The sequence below is a fragment of the Cygnus atratus genome, chromosome 4 (genome assembly GCF_013377495.2).
Source record: "Cygnus atratus isolate AKBS03 ecotype Queensland, Australia chromosome 4, CAtr_DNAZoo_HiC_assembly, whole genome shotgun sequence".
Taxonomy (NCBI): Eukaryota; Metazoa; Chordata; class Aves; order Anseriformes; family Anatidae; genus Cygnus; species Cygnus atratus.
The window spans coordinates 25341690-25368004 of record NC_066365.1 but is presented as its reverse complement, the minus strand read 5'-3'; the positions used below and the strand labels follow the sequence as shown (position 1 = coordinate 25368004).

General features: G+C 39.2%; 1 protein-coding gene across 1 annotated transcript in view; it reads left to right on the top strand.

Moving 5' to 3' along the window:
• GALNTL6 (polypeptide N-acetylgalactosaminyltransferase like 6) overlaps window positions 1–26315 on the top strand; it is a 455937-nt gene that overhangs the window by 420541 nt on the left and 9081 nt on the right. Inside the window, exons 9-10 of the mRNA XM_035557893.1 lie at window positions 12088–12309; window positions 21307–21423. Of these exons, the coding sequence (XP_035413786.1) occupies window positions 12088–12309; window positions 21307–21423 (339 nt within the window). The remainder of the gene's footprint in view (window positions 1–12087; window positions 12310–21306; window positions 21424–26315) is intronic.

Sequence of the window (26315 nt, the reverse complement as noted above, 5' to 3'; positions counted from 1 at the left end):
GACAAGGCTTGCTGTAATAACTCTGCACACAGGAAAGAGGCCTTCTGTACTGCCTGCCTGACAGTTGCCTAGGGAGAGAAAAAAATTGCCTAAAAAAATACCCATGTAAATTGTGAGACACCGTAATGGGATTAGTGGTTGTGGTAGTATTAGTGACAAGACATGTATTGACAAAATTGTGAGATCAAAATCTTCCCCTTATATATGTGTAATCTCAGTTTCCCCACTCAGATTTCATGGAGATACTGTGAAAACTTGCAGCCAACCACTAGCCACAGCCTGCAGCCTCCCTTTATATATTTATAACTGATATATGTTTATTTTAGCTTGATTTCAATAAACCACTTGTGAAATGTTACCACCACCACCCCATCCTAGAATCCTAGAATATCCTGAATTGGAAGAGACCCACAAGGATCATTGAGTCCAGCTCCTGGCTCCACACAGGACCATACAAAAATCAGACCCTGTGTCTGAGAGCATTGTCCAAACACTTTTGGAACTCCCTCAGGCTCGGTGCTCTGACCACTACCTGGGGAACCTGTCCCAGTGTCTTGACCATGCCTCTCAGTGAAGAACCTTTTCCCAACATCCAGCCTGAACTTTTTCCTAATACCCAGACTAAATCCCTGTTACAAAATTATAAATCTGCCCATGCACGGACTGACTGCCCTATGTCTTGTGAGAAAAGATGTAGTATGCTGATAGGATGGATTTTATCCTTCCAATTCAAGTAATGGTTCATTTCCTTCGTGGTGTTGGAGTCCAAAATATAATGATATTAGGTAAATTTCTGGCATATATTTAAACTGAAAGAAAATTTGAATTTTCAGGTTCCCCATATTTTTTCCAGTACAGTGTTCTAAACCAAAGTATTATTGTTAAGATGCATTTTATTAAGGTTGCCAACAATGCAAGATCATCTCTATTTTTCAGTGTTAGTCCAAATATTATGTTCTCCAAATATAAGTATTTTATCTAAAACTTCCCTTCAGTTCCAGAACATAATGGATAACATATTCAAAAATACTCAGAAATATTATCCCTGTTTGCCAAAAGCATATTTAGTATTTTTCAGTATTTAGTAGTATCCATGAAACTTTTTGCTAAATCCTTTTCCATCTTGTGGGATGTAAAGCAGGATGCTAGAGATGTAGTTCACAGAGGAATAAGCCACAGGAAGCTTGTCTGTGATTGTATAAATGATTGTAGCAGCCCCTTCATTAGTCAAGAAGGAGTTTGCCATTGTGCTGATACTGCATTAAAGGATCATGGATTTCCTCATCCTGTCCCGCAAGATCAGCACAAGGGATATAGAGATGAATTAGGAGGAGGATGGAGCTTCTAGACAAACTCAGGCATAGCCCAGATCATGCCATGAATCTTCTTTCAAGCTGTTTCAGCCTTTGTTTGTCCATAATGAATATGTCTTAAGGTGAGCATATTACCTTCCTTTCCCTTGGGATTTCACCTGTCTATAGCAGCAAGGTTCAACATGCGCTCTCATGTAGCTATATAATATCTGACGAATCTAGATGTATTTTTAAAGAGCTATTCTCTGACATGAGGATCACATACACTTTATAAAATGAAAGACTTGTCAAAAACCGTGTTCTGCCACCCTCATCAGTAAATAAGTATTAGTGTACCACATACAACGGCAGGTATCATTACATCAACTTTCTACATTCTTATAATAATATTTCTTACCTCCTTATCTGTCACTGAAGACCTGCAAGGCCTACACATACCCAATGTTGAAAAACATCCACCCATGAAATGCTCTGTCAGTAAAACTTTGGTAGTACAGAACAAAAGTAAAGGAAACTACACGTGTAATAGATTTATAAAACAGACCACGATGAACAAATGCGGATAGCAAAGCTGACTATTTTTTTCAGGAGATATCTCAGGATGTAGCTGCTTACTAAGTGCAGTCAATGCCCAATTTACAGGTAATTGCACATGAAATGAGATTAATGGGCAAGCAGATGACAGCAGTGATTCCGCATTATAATGTGGAAGCACCACATAATTATTTGTTCATTCCAAACCTGTCAGCCTCTGCACAAAACTGCAGTGACTAATAGCTATTTTTGTCTGTTTGTTTTAGGTAAGGCATGTATAGCAAGCAAGTCCTCAAATCTTAAAATCCTACACAAGATGTTGCCCTATTAAGAGCTTCTGAATTGTTTGACTGGATTATTTTAGTTGCTTTGTGGTATTCTTCACTGTTGCTTTATTTTTAAGAGTTTTACCTAAGCCATTTTCTTTTAGCCAGTTACCGATGAAATTAGACTTTAAAATATTAGCAATTTATTTTAGGTATATTCGAGCTTATTATTTATTTTATTTAGTTTCCTATTTGGGGGGTGGATATTTTTCTATTCGCAATTCTGCCAAGGCTGTAAGACATTTATCAATAAATGCTCACTGTTCCATAGGATATGCAGAGATGAACTCAGAATTTCAAAATATATCTACAGAAATTGTTTTCATTTGCAGGTGTCTTACACAGCATTTTAGCATTAACTACAGAGCATTACAGTACTAGGCCTTCCTGAAGGAAAGGGCAATCCCACTGAAGTTCAAATTTGGATGCTAACCAAGCAGCATGGTGAAGCCTAATCTTAACTTGAATTCCTCCCTGCACTCCAGGACGTGGGATCCCAGAGCACAGTGATCCTCTGACCCAGCAGGCACAAGCACGATGACATTTGCCTCATTACACAGTGTCGCTGAATTGGAACTTGCAAGAGTTTGTTTCAGGAATTCAGCTGATAAAGGTGGGTTCAGATTCCCACCTGAACCATTTGCTCAGCCTTTTTGTGTGGCTTCGAAAGGGATCCTTAGGGAAAATTTCTGTAGCTAGACCATCTGGTGCTTTGACCACATTTGCATTTTTGACAGAGCTTCCTTTAATATTATTACCTTTTTTATTTTGTTTTATTTTCCAGCTGCAAATATTGATTGAGGCTTTCTTACTGCAGCCCTTGAACATTTTCTTTTCGGCTTCCAGCCAGGTTAAAGAACCAAGGAGAAACAGTTAGGTAAAGAATGTTTGTAGGTTTCCTTGTGACTGGAGTGCAAACTGAAGGATGTGGCATGCTGTTCAGGGGGCAGTGCTGGCACTTCTGCAACCACCTCTTTAGTGCAAAAGGCTGTAGCACAAATTCACTTAGGATTCAGCAGTCACAGTAAGCAGGTGAAATGTTAGCTTAGAACAAGCTAATCGTTTCAGAATCAAGCAAGAATTGCCTTCTTGCAACAGCACAATTGTAATATATGATAATGGTCATACAATACAACAACTACAAAGTTTTCATTCTAACTTTTTTCATTTAACAAATTTATAAGTTCGTCATTAAAATTAAACTAAGATCTCAAACAGAGCACTTATCAAATAAAAACTTTAATATCTTCTAATCCCTGAATACAAGAAAGTTGCAGTAATTTTTTTTAATGCTAATTTTACATATTTTCTTTGATCTGAATAGAAATTTTGCTTTTAAGATAAAAAAGGCAACAGGACAGGCAGTTTAACTGTTAGCTATATGAAAGGAATGCGAAAAAGATGGAGAACTAGATGTTCCTGGTTAACAACAGCATCAGCGATAACTGCTTTCCAGGATTTGTTCAATAGACTGGCACTGGAAGTCAGGTTACATGGCTAAAGAAATGTATTTGGCATCAAACTGCTAACTCTCTCTCCAGGCTTAACTGCACGGGTGGGCTAAAGGCTGAAAGTGCCCACCAAGTATGACTCCGTAAAGTGAACATCACAATAGTGAACAGATTTGTGGAGATGGTGTTACACTGTCACTATGATTTCTGCTGAGGAGTAGTGGTCAGTAAATAAAATTTATATTTATACCTTTCTGAAATGGTGATCTTCAGAGTGGCCGTGAGGACACTGTGCTGTATGCCCTCTCTCCCCACAGCAGCCCTACAAACAGCCTGCAGAGACCTGGGCTCAGGCCAGAAAGCATCCTCATGGTGCACCATGCCCATCCTGCATGCCTGCAGAGCTCACTGACCACCAAGCCACACAGCCTGGCCTCAAGTGAGCAGAGATGTGTCCTTTAGTGACAGAGTGCTTTTTTTCCCCCTTTTTTCTAATGTGTAGATCTTATTTTTTCATGTGCTGGAGATATAAACGTTTATACAAAGAATGGAATTCTGGTTGTTTTCAGATGACATCTGTGGAATTTCAGTTCTAGGTATTTGCAGGCTACAGGCTGAAAATGAATAGTCTCTTGCTTCTCTGCCAGCTGTGCTGTGCTAACTCTCACAAGAGTTATTTATATACACCCCCAGCTTTGTCAACTAGTTAGCATACTGTCTTCCATGGAGAAGCCTTTTTTTCACACCTGCAGGCATCTCTTTATTTGGTTGTTTTTTTATACAAATATAAACCATTGCTGGAATGAAACCCAATCAAGTTTTAAACACAATTAAGTGCAGAGGACCAAAACAAGATGCCCAAGAGGCATAAAGACTGACAAACACTAGCAGTACCTAATGCCAAAATTAAAAGGGAATTAGGCAAGAAGGGAAAAGAGATGAAAGTCCACATCTAGATGTAACTGATGTGGGCAGCTTAGACCTCTACATGTCACAAAGCTGTAATTAGTGTCCAGGAAATGCTTTACTATGTTTTTGCTGTAGAAATATGCATGAATTAGGAATGATTGTGTGCTGTTACTGCAAGAAGGATGTCTGACTGAAGTTTAGGATACTGTTTTTCTCCTTGTGCATGCTGTGAGGTTTTGTATGCTGCTACCTCTGTCATATTGATCAGCACTTGTTGGATGGGCTCCTCCAGTTGTACTTTGTGCTCCTCCTCCGTGGTGATTTATTATGACGTTATACTACCCATAAGCCAGCAGAACATCAGGTATAGTTCTCTTGGCTGGATGGATCCAAATGCGCTTTTTAAATACTTCTTTATGTAAAACAAACTGAATAGTATAATATTCCTAGCCAAATGAAGTAAAGCTACTTCCACAAGTAAAAATTACACCCATTTTGAAGTAGCAACAACACTGTTCTTCACAAAACAAACAATAGAGAACATTTAAAGTAGGAAAATGAAATAGGTAGAAGGATAATAACCGCATTGGAATGTTACTAGGAAGGAAATAGATTAATATGTCAGTTGTTGCAGAGATTGTTGTGTTATTTTTAGTAAATAAATAGCTGTATCCTCTCTTACATTTCACAGCTGAAATACAGTCAGGCCTTAGGCATGCTACAGTGACTCATATTTTGATTGAGGTAATTGAAAGTGATTTTTGATGTCCTGGCTGATGAGAGAAAAGGCTGTTGTGACACACAAAACTACAGCAGCTGGGTGTGTGTCTGCTAGTGACATCCAGCTTCCTGGAAACTATTCAGATTAAATGTAGGACAACAGGAATTCATTGCAGCATCCACATGTTCATGTAGCAGTTTAATACTGACAAAAGCAAAGTCTGTGGATTGGAGTCAGGGCTGGTTTTGTGCAAAAAGTGAGATAGGCACAAAAGCAGAAAAAATGGGTTATGCAGGTGTAACGAAACAAATAGGAAAACCATTGTACTGCTTTAGTGCCACTGGATAACAGAATGTGCTTTAGAACATCTGGAGAAACTGAAAACAGAAATTACATTTTTATGGTAGTTTAACTGCTGCATCTAGAATGTGAATTGGAAAAGATGTAACTGTGTGATGGAATTGTGCAGGTTTGCAATCTAGAATAGTATTTAGGAAGGTAATATTTTAATTATGAAGTGTGGATTACCCCTGTCTTATCAGGGGCCAAGCTAGTTGAACCTTGCTAAGAGGGAATATTTATGAATCCGTCCTTTGCCATGCCCCTGCGTGAGTCTATTTTTTCATTCTTATGAAAAATGTGTTTAGCTTCTCACTGAGTTTGAGTAAACGCCATGTCTCTTGTAAAAGGCAGATGATCTTGCACCATTAAGACTACTCACTGAAGAACGTGAAAAGGACAAAACAGTTCATGAAAAATTTCTTTTTCTCAAGTGGAGAAGTCTTCACTTGTCTCTTTCATTCTCCAGTCAAGTTGATTTCAACTCTTTTATTAAGTCTGGATTTCAGTGACATTGTATTTTAACCACCATTGTAGAACATTGCTGAGTGAAAATACAAAACAAAGCCACAGTTTTAAATGTATGAGCTCATACAAAATTAACTTGTCCAAATGTAAGCTTAATAGTAAAGGATTTACCAAACAGTAAAGTTGTAGCAGCACCACAAAACTTCATTAAATCAAGAATGCATGCAAGGGCAACTGATGACAGCTAATGCATGAGTTTTACTATGATTAATATGACTTCTGCATGCATCTCTCAGCTTCTTGCTGACACCTGTCATAAACTTATACATAGAAATATGCATCTACTCAAATATCATCGGGCTTTTTTTTAATCATACAGAAATTTTTCATTGAATATGACAAGAGGGAAAACAAGTCATCATTTGTCTGTCATGGATAGGTCCTGAGAAATTCTTCAGATGTCCATCTGCAATCTCTGTGACTCCCTTACAATCTGTGTAACTGTTTTGTATTGAACTGATCTTCATATAAATGTTCGTATTTCTTTTGCTATTTTTTTCCTTTTTATATTAAAAGTCCAGCTTACCTGATCTGGACATCTGTAACCTTGTAGTAGTTTGACAACAAAGCCAAGCCACAGCAGCTTTTCAGCTGTAGAAACATACTTTATTTTTCCCTTCTGTATAAATTTAGATGAGGTTTTCAGTTTGAAGTAACAGAATCCAAGCAAATGTGATCTACCAAAAAAACACGCCAAAACTGATTATTTGTATTGATAAAGATATTTGATGCCGTTTGAGAAACTGGTATTTAAAGGACTTATTTTCTTTAAAAGATTATACAAAGAGTAACAGAGACAGAAATCAAGAAGATTCAAAGCCAACACTTATTTTGTTTGTTCTAAATTTGTTGTAAATTAGCTTTACTATGAGACTGGAGTGCTTACGTGATGCTGTAGGACATTCACAAAATGCTACCTAATCTCATAGGCTCTAAAACTTTTTTGACCTGTAAGTCTCTACGGCACTACACACACATACATTTTAAAGTCCTAACAGTGCAAAACTGCTTAGCACCTATTTTACATTCAGAATCTGTCAAGATTTGGTAGCTGTTCATTCCAGTTCTTATCTGTGGGGCTTAATATACTGACATGCTCAAGAATGTATCTAGACTCATTTAAGGCTAAGGCAGGGAGGATGTGACAGTCCTACTGCCTCCACAATGTCAACCACTCGACCAGATACTAGTAAGGACAATTCTAGGAGACTCATAAAGGACTTGAAATCACATATTTAGAAGTAAGTCACTTGATCAGTAAGCCTTAAAGTGCGATGAGCTCTCTCATTTCAATTGTGCTCCTCTTCCTTTCTGTTGGTGATAAGGTCAGTAATAAACAGAATCTCACTGACACGGTTTGCAGAGAAGTTATGTTCCTAGGAGGGTCTTCTCACAGGGCAACTTCTCACAATGTTAGAAAGCCACAGAACTGGGATATTCAGCTTAGCAAAACTCATTCGTTCCCAGGGTCATGCTGAGTTAGCATATTCTAAACAGCAACATAAATGATGTTTGCCTTCGATTGTGTAAGGTTGCTCTGGGCTAGCTTGCAGGAGAATTCATCTACCTGACTGCATTCAATTTAAGTATGGGGGTTAATTGCAGTTTGTAGTTTTTGTTATTGGTCTGCACATGTTTATGTTAAAGGAAAATGTGATTACTGAGCTTGTGTAGAGATAATAAGTATAAAAACCCATGTTGACTGAAGCCAGCAAACCTCTTCAAAGTATTTGGATACAGAGTGCTTTCCTGTAACTACCACATTCAGAAAGAGCTTCCCGCTTCTCCAGGACAGACGTTTCCTTCATAAACAGTCTGGAGGTTTAGAGCTAGCAAATGAAGAGTTTGTATTTTAAAATTATTGAAATTCAAAGGGCTGCCTCATGCAGGTTCAGCTTATGATGGTAATGTATAAACTTGCTAAGGATGTATAGTTTCATTATAAAATCTGGCAAGGTGTGGAAGATTTTTAGCATAGGATGGAGAGAATGTTTTTGGAAGAACCAGGGAACAAAGTCTAAATAGTTTTGGATCCTGTCAGTCTCACTTCAATGCCTGGTAAAATTATGGAGAAGATTATTCTGGAAGTTATTGAAAAACCCATGAAAGACAGTGCAGTCATTGGTCACAGCCAACATGGATTCATGAGGGGATAGTCCTGTTTAATGAACAGGACTTTTCCTTTTATGAAAAGGTTTCCCACATAGTTGACCAAGGGAAGCCAGTTGATATATTTTTTTTTTATTTCAGTAAAGCTTTTGATACTGTTTCTCACAGTGTCCTTCTGAAAAAAAACACAATGCAGTGGGTGAATGATTGGTTGACGGATCAAGATCAAATGGTTACGGTAAATGGAGTTATATCGGGCTGGTTGTCAGTCACTAGTGGGATTCCCCAGGACTCCATTTTAGGGCTTGTTCCCTTCAATGTTTTCATGAATTACCTGGATGTAGGACCTGAATATATGCTAAGTAAGTTTGCAGGTGACACGAAATTAGGAGAAACTGTTGACTGTTTTGAGGGCAGAGAGACCTTACAGAGGGATCTTGACTACTTAGAAGGCTGGGCAATCACCAACTGCGTGAAGTTTAACAAGAGCAAGTGCCAGATCCTGCACCCAGGACAGGGCAACCCTGGCTATACATCCAGAATGGGGGATGAGAGGCTGGAGAGCAGCCCCTGGAAAGGGATTTGGGGGGTTTAGTCAATGGCAAGTTGAACATGAACCAGCAGTGTGCCCTGGCAGCCAAAAGGGCCAACTGTATCCTGGGATGCATCAAGCAGGACATGGCTAGCTGGTGAGGGAAGGGATTGCCCTGCTCTGCACTGCACTGGTGCGGCCTCACCTCAAGTGCTGTGTGCAGTTTTGGGCACCACAATATAAGAAGGACATAAAACTATTAGAGTGTCCAAAGGAGGACTAGAAAGATGGTGAAGGGGGTCTGGAGGGTAAGACGTATGAGGAGCAGCTGAAGTCCCTTGGTTTGTTCAGCCCCGAGCAGAGGAGGCTGAGGGGAGGCCTCATGGCGGCCTGCAGCTCCCTCAGGAGGGGACCGGAGGGTCAGGCGCTGAGCTCTGCTCTCTGGGGACAGCAACAGGACCTGAGGGAACGGCATGGAGCTGGGACAGGGGAGGTTCAGGCTGGGTGTTAGGAAAAGGTTCTGCACCAAGAGGGTGGTCAGCACTGGGACAGGCTCCCCAGGGAAGTGGTCACAGCACCAAGGCTGATGGAGTTCAAGAAGCGTTTAGACAGTGCTCTCAGAGAGAGGGTCTGATTTTTGGGCGGTCCTGTGTGGAGCCAGGAGCTGGACTCAATGATCCTTGTGGGCAGCTTCCTGGATAAAGTGGCTTACATGATACTTAGGGAATGGTGGGCAGAACTGTACTTTTCTTTCAAATGCAATATTTTGGTGGGTTTCTACCACCACAAAGGAGAGAGACAGAAAAAAAAAAGGCAATGATAAAGGGCTCCTTTGAAAACAAAGAGGTTTTGATGGGTGAATGAGAGTTTTGAGCTAGTGAACAAGTGTAATAATATGAAGCATTTCTGTTGGACTCTTTTTTATTCAGTTATAATCATCTAAGGAAGAATGCGGTTCTTTTAGATTAGCCAAATAGCTGGAGAAAACTCCAGCAGAGTCTACTTCAATATTGATGGGCTCAGACTCTGCTGGAGGTATTTTGAGTTTTTCTTTCCTAAGATTTTTTTTTACTGTACTTTTGCCATATTTTTATATGAAAATAACACTATTAGATAAAGCGATTAAAACAAAAATAGTATGATATTTTCTATAACAGTCTTAAACTGCATTTGCATTATAGTAAATGAAGTGTGCAGCGCACAGAAATAGAAAATATACTAGAAGGATCACACTTATTTTCATGATTTTAGTATTCAAGGCCAGGTTGGATGGGTCTTTGGGCAACCTGGTCTAGTAGGAGGTGTCCCTGCCCGTGGCAGGGGGTTGGAACTGGATGGGCTTTAAGGTCCCTTCCAACCCAAACCATTCTATGATTCTATGATTTTGGCTTTTGGTTTTAATGTGCTTAATCATATTTTAGCCTCATTTATGGAGTCTCCTCACATAGTACTTTTACTTGTCAAGAGATTTTTTTCTTACAGGGTTTCTGCTAAAAGTGTGGGCTTGTCATTTAGACGTTGTTCTTGAATTTTTGTCTTTCTTTGTCCTACCCAGTTCCTTTATTCTTGAATTCAAATGCCTTGTAAAGTAAAATAATTTAGGTTGTCATAAAATTACAACAAAAATAAACCCTATATAGGGCATGAGCCATTTGTGTATAGGGATAGAAGTCATGTGATTTCTTAAACTTCTTTAATTTTACTTGCTTTGTCCCTGCAGGTTTTAATGTATTTGCTTCACACAGACAAAACACTTAGAAACTTGTCTTGCAGTGTCAGCTAAATGTACTTTGTTTGTTCTGTATCTTGCTGTCTTTGTATTCAGATAAGCCTTATTAGTTCAGAGACATCTAGTTTGTGTGGATTAATAAAATTCAGGAAAGGAACTTTCAAACGAATCTTGAAAGCAAATCAGAGTAAGAATCAGTCTTACTTATATGCAGAGAATGTTCTGAGAAGAAACATTACCTTATGTTGCTGATAATCAGATGTATATTGTCCTCCAGCTTATTACAAAGCAGATCTCAGCATTTTGCAGTTAGTGTTCTATAAAAAGAATATTACAAAACTTGATGATGTTTTTACAAACAAAGCAATAAGAACACTCCAGTGTCTCAATGTCATCCAGTGAGATGTTGCTTTGTTGGTGGGATAAGAGGTTATTGGGCAGCTGTGGAAATGCAGAATAGACTAAATCTGTATTCCACAACGACATCTGCATATAAATTCATGTGGAAAAAAACACAGAAATATAGAAAATCTCCCCTGTCCTGCTGCTATTTAGACTCCATGATGCTAAACAACAATAAAATATATCTCTTCGGTCTTGTTCTTAAACAAGAAAATAGATAATTGTCTTCACTGTAAAATGCCAACAAAAATAAACTTTGTGGGGCATAAGCCAGAACTGGGTTTTGTACAGAAGTAGATCTAGGTATGTCTACAAGATGAGTGCAGAAAGACACAAGTTGCACAGTCTATTCCATTAGCTGGTTTTCCTCAAGTCAGTGTCACTTCATGATTATGGGCTATGTTTTTGCAGACTTACTAGTACACTAATACAACAAAGTTTCCAAAGCTAGCATGAAACCAAATGTGAGAGCACAGAGCAAGGTCATGACTGCTTGCCCCATACATATGCGTGTAATTCATACCTAAAACGTAGGTATGATTTGTGAGATGTGATCGTGGGAGAGGGCTAGCTGCAGGGCAACTAGACCTCCGTTCTAGGTCAGGTGTTTAAGATTTCCCTAAGGAGAACTGTGAAGGCAACAGGAAAAGCAAATTGATGAAGAGAAGTTAACCAAGACTGGAGGAGGTTCAGAAGTGCAAAAAGCTAGGTGAGTAAGCCATGTGATGACAGCTGAAATTCAGATACCTTTCACATGTGAAGTGAAATATATCAGAAGGAGTAATTTAAACTATTCATGCACACTAGTAGGTTCTGAGCTAACAGGAAAAGCCATAGGAGCAAATGTGAGCAGCTGAAAGAAAATTCTTTTTAACATTCAGTATTAGTCAAAACCCATGTAAAGATGCATAAAGAATAGGAAGGAAGGTAACATGTTCAACAGACAAAAGAACGTATCTTATAGAGTCAGCAGGAAAACAGGATACTTAATACTCTGCAGTGGTTGCTCAACACTTTAATGAAGGTAGCATATGTTTACCAGTATTTTTCCATGTTAAGAATAAAAAACTAGACCAGCCAAGCTGAAGAGCTGTGTGGACTATTGATTTTTTGTTTGCTTAATTCTCTCCATTGGAGATATCATTTCAGTCAAAGCATGGAAAAGTTAATCTTTGCTTTTTTTCTGCTGCACAGAACCTGAAGCGTGTGGCAGAGACATGGATGGATGAGTTTGCAGAGTACATTTACCAGCGACGGCCTGAGTACAGACATCTCTCAACTGGTGATATCTCTGCCCAGAAGGAACTGCGCAAGCACCTTAAATGTAAAGATTTCAAGTGGTTCATGGCTGCAGTGGCTTGGGATGTCCCCAAATATTACCCTCCTGTGGAGCCTCTACCTGCTGCCTGGGGGGAGGTGAGAAATTAGGGAAAAAAAAAATTTGAAATGAGTCTAGCATTTTACATTACAGGAAATTAAAATTATGAAATTAAATTTGGCTCCTTTGATAAGTAGTGTTATTAAGGGATTTCTTAGTGATTGGAACAATCCATGGACTAGCCATTAAAATGAGAAACTGTCATGTCTTAGAACCATTGCTGTCCTTTTTGTAATTCATTACAATTTCGTGTGCACAGGCCATAAGCTACGTGCACAATGAGGACAAGAACATGGAAAAGATTATGTAGAACTCATTATTGCATTTCAGAAGATGATTTTAGGTTCTGAGAATCTCATTAGCAAGAAGTAGTTCTGAAGTCAACACTTTTTTTTTTTCCATATCCACTTACATACTTCCTCCTGTTCTTGCAGTTCACCAGGGCTACTGTGTAGATGCAGTTAGGTTTGGTCTGTTTTGCTCATATGTACAAGTATGAAAAGTGGAGCCTTGGTACTTTTCTTTTTAAAAGACTAATTTTGCTCAGCTTGTGGCCTGCATTTTGTAGGTGCCAAGTATCAGTAGCAGACAAACTGAATTTCTCTTCTGGGGGATGAGAGGAAGGGAGAGAAGGGGAAAGGGAAGCCAATAACCGCACATCACTTGAGTAGGGGGCAAACAAACAGCCTGCTGGAACTCTCCACCAAAGAGAGGTGATCAAAGATGTTCTGCCTTCAGACTTCTCTGAAGAGTAGAGCCAGGGCACACCTTGTTTTGACAGTTTGTTTTGTGCAGAAGAAATGAAAACACAAAGAGTGCAGGGACAGGAAATTACTTCTGTGGCTGTACTGAAAGCTGCAGTGGCATTTTACCCCTAGGTACTACAGCTGATTCATTTCATCTTGAACGTGACATGCAGAGGGCTTTTTCCACACAGTTCATTAAGATTTATAAAGAAGGCTTTACTCTCAGTTTGTTTGGCTGCTTTAAAAAAAAAATAGGAATGTCTGTACTGTGAGTTCTGTCCCTCTCAGATTTTGCTGGAGATTTTTTTGGGGTTCTCAGACCAACCAAAGAATGAAGTTTTTGGCCAAAACTTTTGGTAAGACATTTTCCATTTCAGTATCTCCCCAGTGGTCAAGGATGATCTGTGGAGGGGATTTCTAAACACAGGTGCCTTTATAGTTTTCCAGATTTTTTTTAAAGCAAATTATATCGTTGCCAAATTTTAAAAATAACTTTCTGTGGTAGTAGTGGTCCTTAATTCTTCTTTGCAAGCTACCAGTTGTGGAAGTTCAAAGGAATGTCAGTTTATTTGTGTCTTACTACGTGCTACTCCTTCACAATAACAAATTCCTTTGTTGTTAGTGCTTCTAATATCTTTGATGCTGTTGCACACACTTAATTGGATAAATTTGTACCAAGAGGTAACAAATTCATTAGTAGAAGCCAGGCTGGATCAGGGCTGTGTGACTGCTACAGTGGTCTTCGACATGTATACATGTGCATCCTTTGAATACTGTGATCTATATGTGAGATCTATAATTTCTACAGCCAGCCAAACAATCCTTAACTCAGAATGTCTAAGAGAAAGAGATTGTGATTCAGGTATTAATTTTTCTAATATCATTATTAATGCACTATTTGCATAAAAGCAAGACTTCTTAAAAGCAAATCATACATCATAGCAGTGGTACCTAATCTGTACCTTAAAAGTACTTACTGAGTTCTTAGGAAGGAAGTTAAGACCAAAGACTTTGTTTCCTCTAAGATATAGTTTCTTTAAAATAAAAAGAAGTTTCAGTCCTATTTTTTCCTGAGACTGTCACATTTCTGTGAAGTTTTAATTGATTTGCTGGTACTTGCAAAGGACTTGAACAAACTTGAAGGTCAATGACTGTCATAACTAGAAGCAGAAAGAGGAAAACAGACTGTGTGTTATTGCTTTGTAAGAATTCAAGCAGCTCTGGAAACCTTGCTGATTAAACACACCAAAAGTCTGTGCCAAAGCTGACTGTCATTTAGTACTCTCTCTGCTTGCACTTAGAAAGACTTTACATCTGCTTGCCTATGCCAGTCTGAGGAAGAACAAACAATGAGCTACTAAGGCAATTTTTGGCTCTGGTATTTTGATACATAGCTAGTAAGAGCGTGTGGTGTAAAAGCAGGCGTCTCATAAACAGCTGCTACATAACTCCTCTCTTTTTGCAAACACACTTATGTAAAATCTGACTCTTAAATTTCTTGACAAAATCTATTCATGATGGTGAAGAAGCAAATTTGGGAAGCAAAAAACAGTTGTCTTCACTACACTCAACATGACCTTATTTTATGTCTTGTTTTTGTTTGTGCCTTTTGTCCTTCGTAGTTGGTGGAGTGTATATTTCCTTGATATTCTGTTCTGTCTTATAACATCTGAAATATGTGCAGTAAAGTAATGCAACGATGAATCTAGACAGATTAATTTTAGTGAGACTGTCAGTTCTGTGTCTAGGTGAGATTACCATATTGTTTCCTCTCCCACCATGGAGAGAAAAAAAAATAAAAATAAAAAGAGCAGGTTTTCAATTTAGATTTTGTTCTTTCCTTACAAATATATTGGAAGGGATGCTACCAGTTGAAAAACAGTAATAACCATCCCATTCTCTTTCAAAGGTGCAATAATTTATTAGTAGCATGTATTTGAAATCCTGTTGAAGGAAGTTAAAACAATAGCTGCATTAGGTGAGATTTGGATGCTGGGTGTTTTCTTAGGAAGTACTCCTGAACCTACAAGCTGTGATCCGCTGTGTGTGTATTGTGCAGCTTCCAACAATATATTTGAAAACACATTTTACAGTAAATCAATCATATAATTTCAGCCATTGCAATTTACTTTAGACTTCATGAGCCCTATTGTCAAGGTGATATGAAAAAATTGATTTGTTTTACTGGGTCAAAAGGGAAATATTTAAGCTTGATTTCATTTGCTGTTGCACGAACTTGTTATTCAATGATTTAATACACAGCAAGTCTCTCAGTTACTGCAACAGTGCTGAGCTATAGGACCTTTTCAGTCCAGACTTCATGGATTTTATAGAATTGTTTTACAGCACTGGCATGAAGTTAAATCAAGTAGCGTATCTGAAAAGGATTAAAACATAAGAACTCACTACCTTCTCTTTTGATAACTTTCTTTTTTAAAGTGTCATCCTCATACCCTTAACGAGTCAGTCCCAGCCCACCATGTGTCAGATGGGCACTGCACAAAAGCAGCATAACCAGCTATTCCCCACACCGCACAGAGCGAGCGCTGCACAACTGAGCTACTCAAAGCTCTTTCATCAGGATCAGTGTCATACAGAGTCCCCTGTTTCTTCAGTGAGGTCTTTGGCAGAGCTTGACTTCTTTTAACTTCAACTTTTCCTTTTTATTGCTCACACAAAGGATAAATACGCTTAAAATTGCTATGTATCAGTTGACGGAAGGGTGGCTTGTTTCTGTGTATTTGATCTGTAGATGTTGATGGCCCTAGGGGTTATCTGAGAATGTAAGCATACACAAAAACTGTCTTTAAGCGCTGCTCAGACAAAAAAAGCAACATAAATGAACGTTTGTAATGTCTTCCAAGAGCTGCAGCCACTTTCTTATTTGTGGCATTGAATCAGATGTAAGGAAAGTACTCTACGAACTGGTAACACCAAGGTGCCTCTCATGTTGCTATATTGTGTGGGGCACCCTAGGGATATTCACAGCACCATCTCCACCTTCATCATTTTACGATGACCGTGTTGAGCACAGAGATGTCTTTAGGTTGCTATGCTTCCACACTTTTTACTTCTGGTGCAGCTGGATAGTGCATTGACGAGCACGCAGCACAGATCCCTGTGCCCGTGGGACCGCCTCTCCCTCTCTGACTCACCCACTATGCTCCAGAAGGGCTGACAGTGGGGCCACAGGGCAGGCACTGCTGCAGCCAGGACATCTCACCCTGTCTCAGGAGCAAATCTTGCAGGAACTTGCAGTCTTGCTCAGAGTGTGAAGCCAGACCATCTTAATCTGCATCTCCCATGGGGAGAAGATTAAATCATGTAATTGCTGACTTTCTGCAAAACTCTGACATTAATTCAGCCTGAGGTCAAGTTATCTGGGAGACAGTATATTCTGCTGTATGTAAATACTGTTTGGGAACCCCTGATTTTCTTTTTATTTTGGTGTGAGATTCTGAAGTGAATTTATTTTTGAGTGTGGTCAATTTCCCTATATTATTTCATACTGGAAATGCATGTTGCCCTGCCTGTTGATGCTTCACATGTACTACAAAGTTTGTCTGTCCTCAGATTTCCTGTGAAACTGGAGATTTTGGAAGCCAATTGATTTGTACCTCAGCAGCTTTGCTCACGCATGCACTATGTTGTCTTAGCTCTAGGAAGCTTTATAGATGAACCTGGTGTGGATGGGCAAGCAAAAGTGAATGCCTGAGCGTTTGAAGTTGCAGATAATTTCAGTCACGGGTAAAAGAGAAAAAGGAGGTTGTGAAGGAGGGGAGCTGACTGGACTCGATATAGTTAAGAGAAATATCATTATCAATGGGGGAAAAAAAAAAAGCTGGGAAATAGGACAAGGGAAGAAAGAGAGGAATTGAGAAATCCTTTGATACCTGAAAATATCCGAACCTCTGATTTGTTTCTTTGCAAAACAAAGCTCCACAAATAAAACCAACCAAAGATACTGACAGATAGGCTCGAATACATACTATGCTTTTCTTATTTATCACATGATACAATCCTAGGAGTTGCTCCACTCACTGATGAAGGGACAGAATTAAATCCTGCAAGCATTCCTCACCCATTGCATCCACCAGTGTAGCTCAGTTAAAGCAAGGCAGCAGCAGAACAGAGCACGTGTCTGGTCCTTTCTCAATGGAAGGGCTTAGCAGGGTGGTGGGAAGTAACTGAGACACAGAGACTGGCATGGGAACCAGAGATGAGTCTTTAACTGCCACAGCCTCCCTGTGGTGACTGCTGACCACAAATTTCCTTCAAGTATAAAGAAAACAATCTTTTAAATGCCCTTTCTGTTGAACAGTCAATTGTTCAACTGGCTAGAGTTGAAAAGGAAGCAACACTGAACGTGGATAATTGTGTAAATGTACTTTTAATATTCTCAAAATATTTTGACATCTTAAAAAACAATCTTAAGGTGACCAATATACCAAATAACTTAGGGGAACCACTAGCACTCTGACTGCAAATAAATCCCATCCTTCTGTCTGTGCCTGGGCCCACGGGTCAGCTTTCTCTACAAAGTAGTTATTTTAGGTGTCTCTCTCATCAAGACACTGGACGAACGCTGTAGTTGTGATTGTTTCTGTTTATAGAGAAACACAGAGATGCTTTAATCAAACACATGCAAACCCTGAATTTAAACTGGAATATTTTAATAGGTCCTAATAATCCAATGCACTTGGTAGTGGAGCTGGCCATACTGACATCATCTGTCAAAAATATTTTGCATTAACAAGTCCTTTGTTCTTTTCCCTAAAAGTTAACGGAGAAATACCTGTTTATCGAATCAGCAGCTTCAAATGTCGAGAGGTAACAGCGTAGTCTTCAAACCTAAAGTACAGGCTTAAAGACCTCTCCTCCCATGTTCTGGCTCCTGTTTTACATCATGTTCTTCTTTCCACTCTACTTCTGGGGAGCTAAGCTACTCCTTTCTCCAGGCCTTGCCTACTCTGCAAAAAAGCCTTTTTAACAAGGGCTGGCTAATGTAGAGAAAGGAAGCTGTAGTTTTAATGTATATTCACTGCTTTTTATAATATGCAAGATAATTGTATCTAGACTTACACTGTGATTTCTGCTCATGGCTTGCTACCTCATTTAAAGCACAGAAGTCAGATGCTACAACAGCAGCAATCTCTCTCTGTTGGCATGTCTATTTGCCAAAGATAGGTGCAGCACTGAAAGAGCCTTTATGTCCTTACTCCGACAGCTTCAATATAGAAGAGGGAGAACACAAATCCATTAGAGTTTGTGTTCTCTGTGCTTTTACACCTCACCTGTTCTCTCTAAGAACTATAGGGTCCATAATCTTTCTCAGTATCTGTCCCAGTGTGCGTTAGGATGGCATTTCAAGAAGTATGCATAATGATATACACACAGCATCCCATGCTTTAATTCTAAAAAGGCATTTAAGATCACCACTAACCACCCTTGTTAATCCATACAAACTCCTCAGAAACGTGCCTTTCCCATACACATATCTGTATGTACAAATGATAACATTTAAGGTTGGGCAAATAATCTTTGTATGTAGCAATTCAGTGCCCTACCTGCATGTGTGATAAAATGTCTCCTGTTCATCCCCAGTCTCCACAATGGCACAACCACAGATGTTGGAAATGTGAGTGTGTTAGGAGTGCTAGCTATTTCTTCTCGAGTTGTAGCTCATAACCTAACCATTTGAAATGCATTGTGCCATGTGACTGGAGACAAGACAGTTCAAATGCATATTGATGTATAAATGAAAATAGAGCTTCTCTTTGCTCTGTTCCTGCTTTTCTTCCTTCTTCTGTGAAGGGATCTTAGGGGATTTGGCGGCAATGCAGTGCTGGTGTTCAGCAGAACATACCCTGTGGTTCTGGCAGCAGCTTGATGGCTCAGTTCAATTTCTAGTGACTGCCAAGGCCACACAAAAATGCCAGAGAACAAAAGCACAGACTTGACTGAAATGCCTGTAGTACAAAAAGAAAATGAAAAACAAACCACAACCCCTCTGCAGCTGACAGGAAGGATAAAACAAAAAAAGGTTGAATTAATATGTAAGCTGAAAAACAAAACAAAACAAAATAACCTAACTCGAAGAAACTGTTAAGGAGCAGAGGGAGTGGTTTCCAACAGTGAAGGAACTAAATGTAGCTTCAGCACAAAGCTTTTCCAGAAATGTGTAGAGTAAATTTACCACATAGTCCAAATGAATGAGACAGGATGGAGCAATGCCATCTAGACAGAATTATGAAAGCTCTTTAATCCAGTAAGTGTTCATTGAATGTGGAGTGTATTCTCTTTCATTTTACAATTCTGAATCCCATAAGTATATCCCAAGGATTAATGGTAATTGTTAGCATCTTCATGTTAATTAGCTCACACGCTTTAAGGACAGAACTGATGTATCATTTAATTTTGTATCAGGCCAATAATTTTTATTTATATAAAGTAAATTTAAGTGCACTGAGAAATGACTGAATGCTCATAATATTTGAAATAGATATTTCACTTAAGACAAAAAATATAAAAATAAAATCTTTTCCCCTCGTTATTCTTTCTTGTCTTTTTCACTGAACAATATGAAAATGAAGGCAGAGTTGTTGAGAGCTAATTACATTTCATCCTTTTTTCAATTAACGTGACTCTGTACTATGGGGCTCGGTCCTGGGTTTCAGCATCTGGTTGTGTATATCAAAAAGCTAGTATCTGATCTCTTCAACAGCAATTTCATTGCGTCAAAATAAGGAAATATACCCTAGAACTGCACTTGTCCAAGTCTTGGAAGAATATTCCTCTGAAGTCTGGTGAAGGCTCAGTTTCTTGGAGCCAGTTGTTCAAACTGGTGCTCACATCATTTGCTCAATCTGTTCTTTTCTAAGCTAAACAAATGCAGTTCCTAAAACCTTTCCTGAAGGTGGTGTGGTGGTTTTGTTTGTTTGTTTTAATTTTCTCCAGTTCCTGTTGCTTTCCCATCTGTCTAAATCTTTCTTAGAACATGATGAATAGACTCAATTCCAATCCTCCAGATTCAAGAATAGAGCAGAGCAGCTTTCCCATGTGTCTTACAAGCATGACTATTGCCCTTTTTGCAACGTTTTGTGCTGTGTTGTTTTCCATCCTGGTTTGGTTTTGGTGAGATACACAGTATTTAAGAGTGGCAGTGTTTACATTTGTCTAACATAATATCGCAACGATGATGACTTCTAAAAATTTTCCATGGAAAGTTACAAATGCCACCTCAGCTGAATCTCCTTCAGCATCTAGCTCTTCTTTTTTAAATATGGACCAAATTCATTGCAAGAATGTCAAATGTGCACCTGCTTTCTATGTATTATATATACCAAATCTGTATGCAGCTCCATGCATGTGTGTAGGTTTTGGTTACTCTGTTTCTCTGTATCTCTTGAAGGGGAAAGTTGTTTAAGAAGTCCTCTTCGCTATGGAAGTTTCTGAAGGATTTTTAAACAGCTTAGCTAAGGTATTCAAGGAGAAATATACATGTATTTGCAAAATAAATATAACATTTTCCTCTTTTTAGTGGCAGTGGGCAGCGTGTTCCTTTTGAATAGTCCTCCAAAAATATCTCCATGACAGCAGTTGTACATAAACGGTATGACTAATAGTCACAGGTTAATTATTACTCAATTGTTTCAGTCTCAAAAATGAGATTTTCCTTTTAAGAATAAGTTCCACTGCAGATTGTTTGCAGAAGCATACGGACAAGACAGCACAAAGAACCTCTGGGTAAGCATAGTAAGTTAAGTACTTTCTAATTTTATGCACTTTGAACACTAGTTCAAACCTTATCTACAATGGCATTATTGTGTAAAAATAAGAATACGCATTGGGAAAGGGTGTGCCTGAGTCTTCAAGAAATATTGCTCCGAAGTCTGTGAGAGAGTCATTCAGAAATCATTTCCTCTTAATGCAGTTGATCTCACTTGCTCCAGTAAGAGGGAAGAAAAAAAAAAAAAAACAGACTCAACTTTGAACTTTCCACACTTTTCTCTCTCTTAGTTTCTTTGCATGAGACTATTTCATACAGACCTACCTTTCATTTGTTAAGCAGAGTATTTCAAACTTTGCTGCTTCCAAAGCTGTTCAAATAAAGAATAGGTCATTCCAGGAGCTGGTGCTCTATCCTGTAAAAAGTAAGACCCACCACATATATATAACTGAGCCTCAAGCCCCTCAGCTTCTAAGACAGTTGAATTCCTAGCTCCTTAATGTTGGAAGCTCTGTTCTGCAGCCTGGTTTAATGTAAAATGTCACTGCTTGGTTTTGCAGATTCGAAACGTAGCAGCCAATCTCTGCGTGGACAGTAAACATGGAGCCACGGGGACTGAGCTGAGGCTGGACATTTGTGTGAAGGATGGCTCAGAACGGACATGGTCGCATGAACAGGTATTTTAACAGCTAAAAGACAAAAGCAGTGTCAAATTGTTACATCTCTTTTCCAGTTTCTGAACGTTTCTCTGAGGTTTCCTCTTTTTATTAAGATAAAGCAAGGTGTAGAAATTATTTTTGACTGATTGCTGACCTTAATAGTTTTTTTAAAAGTACGCTTTAACCTAACCTCAGAATTTTGTCATCTGTGCTATATATTCTTCTGAATTTCCAACAGGAATTGTAATACCCAAAGAGCTTTGGGGTGCCCCATTCTACCCCATTGTGTCATGAAAACACTTTGATTTCACTTCACTTACCTGAAAATATTTTAAATATACTACCTGGGCATGTAAAGCTCTAGTGGTTGTCTCCTTTTATGCTTTCATCTCAATAAACACAGTAAGCGGTCATATGTTAAGTGAATAAGAAGTATAAGCGAGATAAATGGGGTGAAAGCCAGAAAGGGTTTCACAAGGATAAGAGATGATAAAGACTCAAATGTCCTTTTATCTAGGTAGGTTAGGAAGAAAAATATTACCTCCCAGGAGTATGGAGGAAAAGATCTCTCATTTGTACTCACCATGATTGTGAGTGCCATAGGAAAGAAATCATGACTCACTAGCTCTGGCCAACATGAGCAAAGAGAATCTGGACAAAAGGTACAACCTGACCATTTATTAGCAATTTTAGTGAACATGCCTTCCACACGGCAAAGTCACGGATTAGAAAAAATCACCAATGCTGAAGAGAAAAATTGACTTGGCAGTCATACATGGCACTTCTAAAGATATTAAAAGCTCGGGAGAGAGGAGTTCTGAGGGATATTTGAAGTGCTGAGGTCAAAAAATCATTCTCTGAGGATACTGAGAAATGCAGGGGGAGGTGTGTTAGTGAATGAAGCTAAGAAGCTAAAGAACGATCACAATTTAGATAAGTGCCAACACAAGGGAGAGGAGATTGCTGAAAGAAGGCTTCTTCATATAGCTAGCAAAGGTAAAGCACAGTGATAGGGTGCTGGTGTAGATAAATATATATTTTATTTTATTTTTTATGAAAGACATCCAGTAATTCAAACAACTATTTAAAGGAATTTGTATGGTCCAGACCATCACTGTGGCCTCTCTAGTTTTAAAATCTGCAAACATAAAGAGGTCCAAACCCTCACCAAGAACAGAGGGAGTCTTGACAAAGCCAGATATGAGGAAGGAGAAAAGAGGGAAGAAAACTGGATGAAAAGTTGTTAAAAGAAACAAAAAAAAATACCAGGGAAGCAGAAAAAAAGGGAGGCTTGAAATATCATCTGAAGGAGCAAGTTCTGGTGAGGAAAGGGAAGGGACACAAAGAAGACCATCAGGAAGGACTCTGTGTTTCACTGCATTCCAGCACATCATGATGCTTGGAAACAGATTCAATGCAATAGTCTCATTCTACACTAATAACAAAAAGTGACTTCATTAAGATAAATAGGGTTAAGTTAACACAGAACAAGTTCAACCAACCTCAAAGTGCTGAGCCAGAACTATGAAACCTCCCAAACTGCTTGACGTGTGCCTCGAGGGAATCATGAATTATTTCTGTGAGGCTGGAGTAGAACAGCACGTACCTTCTCGCAGCAGAATAGCGTTCAAAACACTGCAAGGGAACATTTTTCTGAACAGCATGGTACAGTTGCATTGGACAAGGACTGCCAAAATCCAAGCCAAGCCATTTAATTCAATTTGCTGAACAGTTCAGTGACTTTTCTGGGTTGCTTAAGAGGGGCAGGAGCAGGATCACACAGCTGATTGTTCGTTTTTCTTACACATTTCTCCTTTTCCAAGAGCTACTGTTTAAAGTGTGTAATTCAGAAAACAAGCAGCAGAGGGCAGCTCCGGACAAGCTGAACACAAACGGGCCCCAGGGAAGGTTAACGAATTAGCATCGTTGGGAGCTTTTCGGTGATGACAACCAGAAAAGAAGGAGCTTTTCAGCTCTGACAGAGGAGGATGAAAATTAATGGCTTTAAAAGTCCCACACACCCACCCCGCCCCATCAAATAATAATAATAATAATAATGCCATTTAACCCTCAAAATAGTCTGTTTTCCTTTGCTAACATGGGGATTGTTTGGATTCGTTTGTGGTGTGTTGTTTGTTTGTGGTTTTTTTTGTTGTTGTTTTTGTCCTAGAAGACAGGACCACATTCAAAAGCTGTTGTTCCAACTGATAGGAGCGTAGGTGCCATTAGTTTATCTACCTGTCAATGTAAATCCCAGAAATCATGAGAACTGTTGAAGAATCCCTAGAAGAAAATTAGGGTAACATAAGTATAATTTCACTTTCTCCTAGAAAAAGTTCACTTCACTTTCTCCTTTATTTTCTAAAACTAGAAAATAGAACTTTTAGAATAAAGATGATTGGCGTAACATCCATTACTGTATTACTAGGTAACTCTTTATTTGCATAATCTTGTTACTTTTAATATCCTATTGGTTTCATGATTAGTTTAGAAACAAAATGAAACTGATTGTACTCAAATATTCAGACTCCTAATACAAGACACATTCATCTGGCTGATAGATTTCAAGAGTGAGTCTGTGCAAGATACGGGTTTTCAAGATGCCAGTTAAGAAAGAAAGGAAAGAATTACAGAATCTGTGATTCTTTGAATCTCATAAACTTAAAGACAAAGCAGACTAGATAGTAGACTTGGCTGAAACTCAGAATTTCTATCCCATAGAAAATTACAGTATATGCAGATTATCCAGAGGAGAATTTTCGGTTTTCTTGTAGAAGAGAAATTCTGAAAATGTTTAATTTGGGAAGGTAAAAACATTTTGGTGATGCAGGGCTTGGATTTTTTTCAGAAACAAGATAGCATCCTTTCCCTTCATTTTCTTAAAGTTTTCCTCAGTGGAGTGACTGTGTGCACTGTTGTTAGCAGCCAATTTTCCATTGCTCTAGCTGTAGCTGATGCCTCTGTATCCTGTAGCTCCTCAGGAACCCAGAGGGCAAAATCTCAATTTCCACCCTGGCAAGCAAAATCTGCCTTTGTGTTAGTGACAGGTGGTAGGGAAAAAAAATCCCACAAAGGTATATTTTAGATTGGTATATTTTGATGAAAATTTCTTGACTAGCTGTCCTTACTCAATCCCAAAGGCTACACAGTCAGGAACGCTACCTGCAGTAGATGTTAAGATCACAGTCTAATGAAGCAGCTCCCAAGGAGAAAGAAGGTGATCTTCTACTTGCACCCACAGTAAGCTGTGAAGATCAGCTTTGTTAAAGAGTGTTTGGGAAGAAATGCAAAAGAACTCACCAGCCCTCAGATAGCTCCTCCTTATTGCTAGTACCTTCTTGAAATTGTTGCTTACAAGATTTCTACGTATGCCAGTAGACACTAGCAGTGTTAATGAAAATGTCAAGTATTTTACTGTCATATTTCAAGTAATGTGGACTGACGCTGAGCTGGTCTTGTAACTTGTGTAAATTTACAGGGAGTTCTTTGGAAAAATATGCTATATGACTGGTGTAGCAGGTGGTAGTGCTGATGGTATCACTAGACAGAGTCACAACCCCTTGTGCTCCTTGATTCAGCCCCTTAGCAGCCCCCAGGAAGGAGACCTTCCACCCCAGAGCTTTAAAAGCAAACAGCAGGCAAAAGCTTCGTGGATGTCTTGCACCTTTTCTGGTAAATAGGACAAGAATCAGAAGTGAAGGTGATTGTTACTGAGCTTTCTGGAAACTTCCTCAGAATTAAAAAACAGAGAGGAAGGAAAGGGGCAGGAGGGTGGCACGTCTTGGCAATCTTCCACCTCCCTCTTCTCAGAACTACTACCTGGTTTGAGGGGAAACTGGGGCCAACCAAAGAGCAGCAAATGATGTGGTGGCAGGCATCTTCTTTGTCTTCTCAAGTCCTCCAGGCTGGCCAGGGAGTGAGCGGACAGGCATCATCTCCAGCCCAACCCAGCCAGTAGCTGTGCAACCCACCCAGCTCTGTCTTCTCAGAGATAAAAACTCAAGTCAAAGTCTAGTTCACAAATGTGACATTTTGTCTTTGTGCGGGGCACATGTTGTCTGCTTAAATCTTGTGCTATGGCCTGAGCACAATGCTCGCTGAGGCCAGGCAGCAAGCAACCAACCAATGTTGTCAAGCTGGAGAGCGTTAATGGTTTCAAAAGGGCCTTTGTCCTCTAGACAGTCCCAAAACAGTGGCTGTGTCAGGCAGTCATTTTTCAGGCCCAGTGCCAATTACAAATTAAGCTCTTCTTAAAAAACTAGATAGATGGAAAGCTGTATTTTTCCAAGTTGTCCTGTGACAGGGCTAGGCCTCATCAAAAGCTAAAGCACACAGGCTGAGAAAATACTTGTTTGCAAACACAGAGGATGGGGCCTTGTTTTACAGGGTCTGTGGTAGGACAGGAGGTGGAGGAGGAGGGAGGAAGGAGCCAAAAGCAGAGAGAGTTTCTTGAACTTGACAGGGAGCAGCAGCCCTGGAAATTATGAGTGAAAAGACAGACTGCTATCTGTTTCGATTGTGTTTGGAAATCTCTTTGCAGCCTTGTTTCAAATCTGGAAACGGATGGGAGTGAATGAAGGAGTACAGAGGGTTCATCCGTTTCTCATGAAGTCAGGCTCAGATGGCTCCTAACAGCTTGGGCCAAAGGAACAACATCCAAAGTGATGGATGGTGGCAGAACAGAGCGTTATGTGCTCAGGACCACAGCTAATAACACATAGCGTTGTTACGCATTATGCAGAGGAAAGATCATTTTTATATTGGCCAGATTTAGTGTTGAAGTACACAGGATTTGATGTGTAATGGAGAATATCATAGAATGGTGAGATTGGAAGGACACAGGCCTTCAAATTTTATCCATAAGTTTTAATATTTTCTATACATTTTAATATTAATTGTGTGTAGAGAGA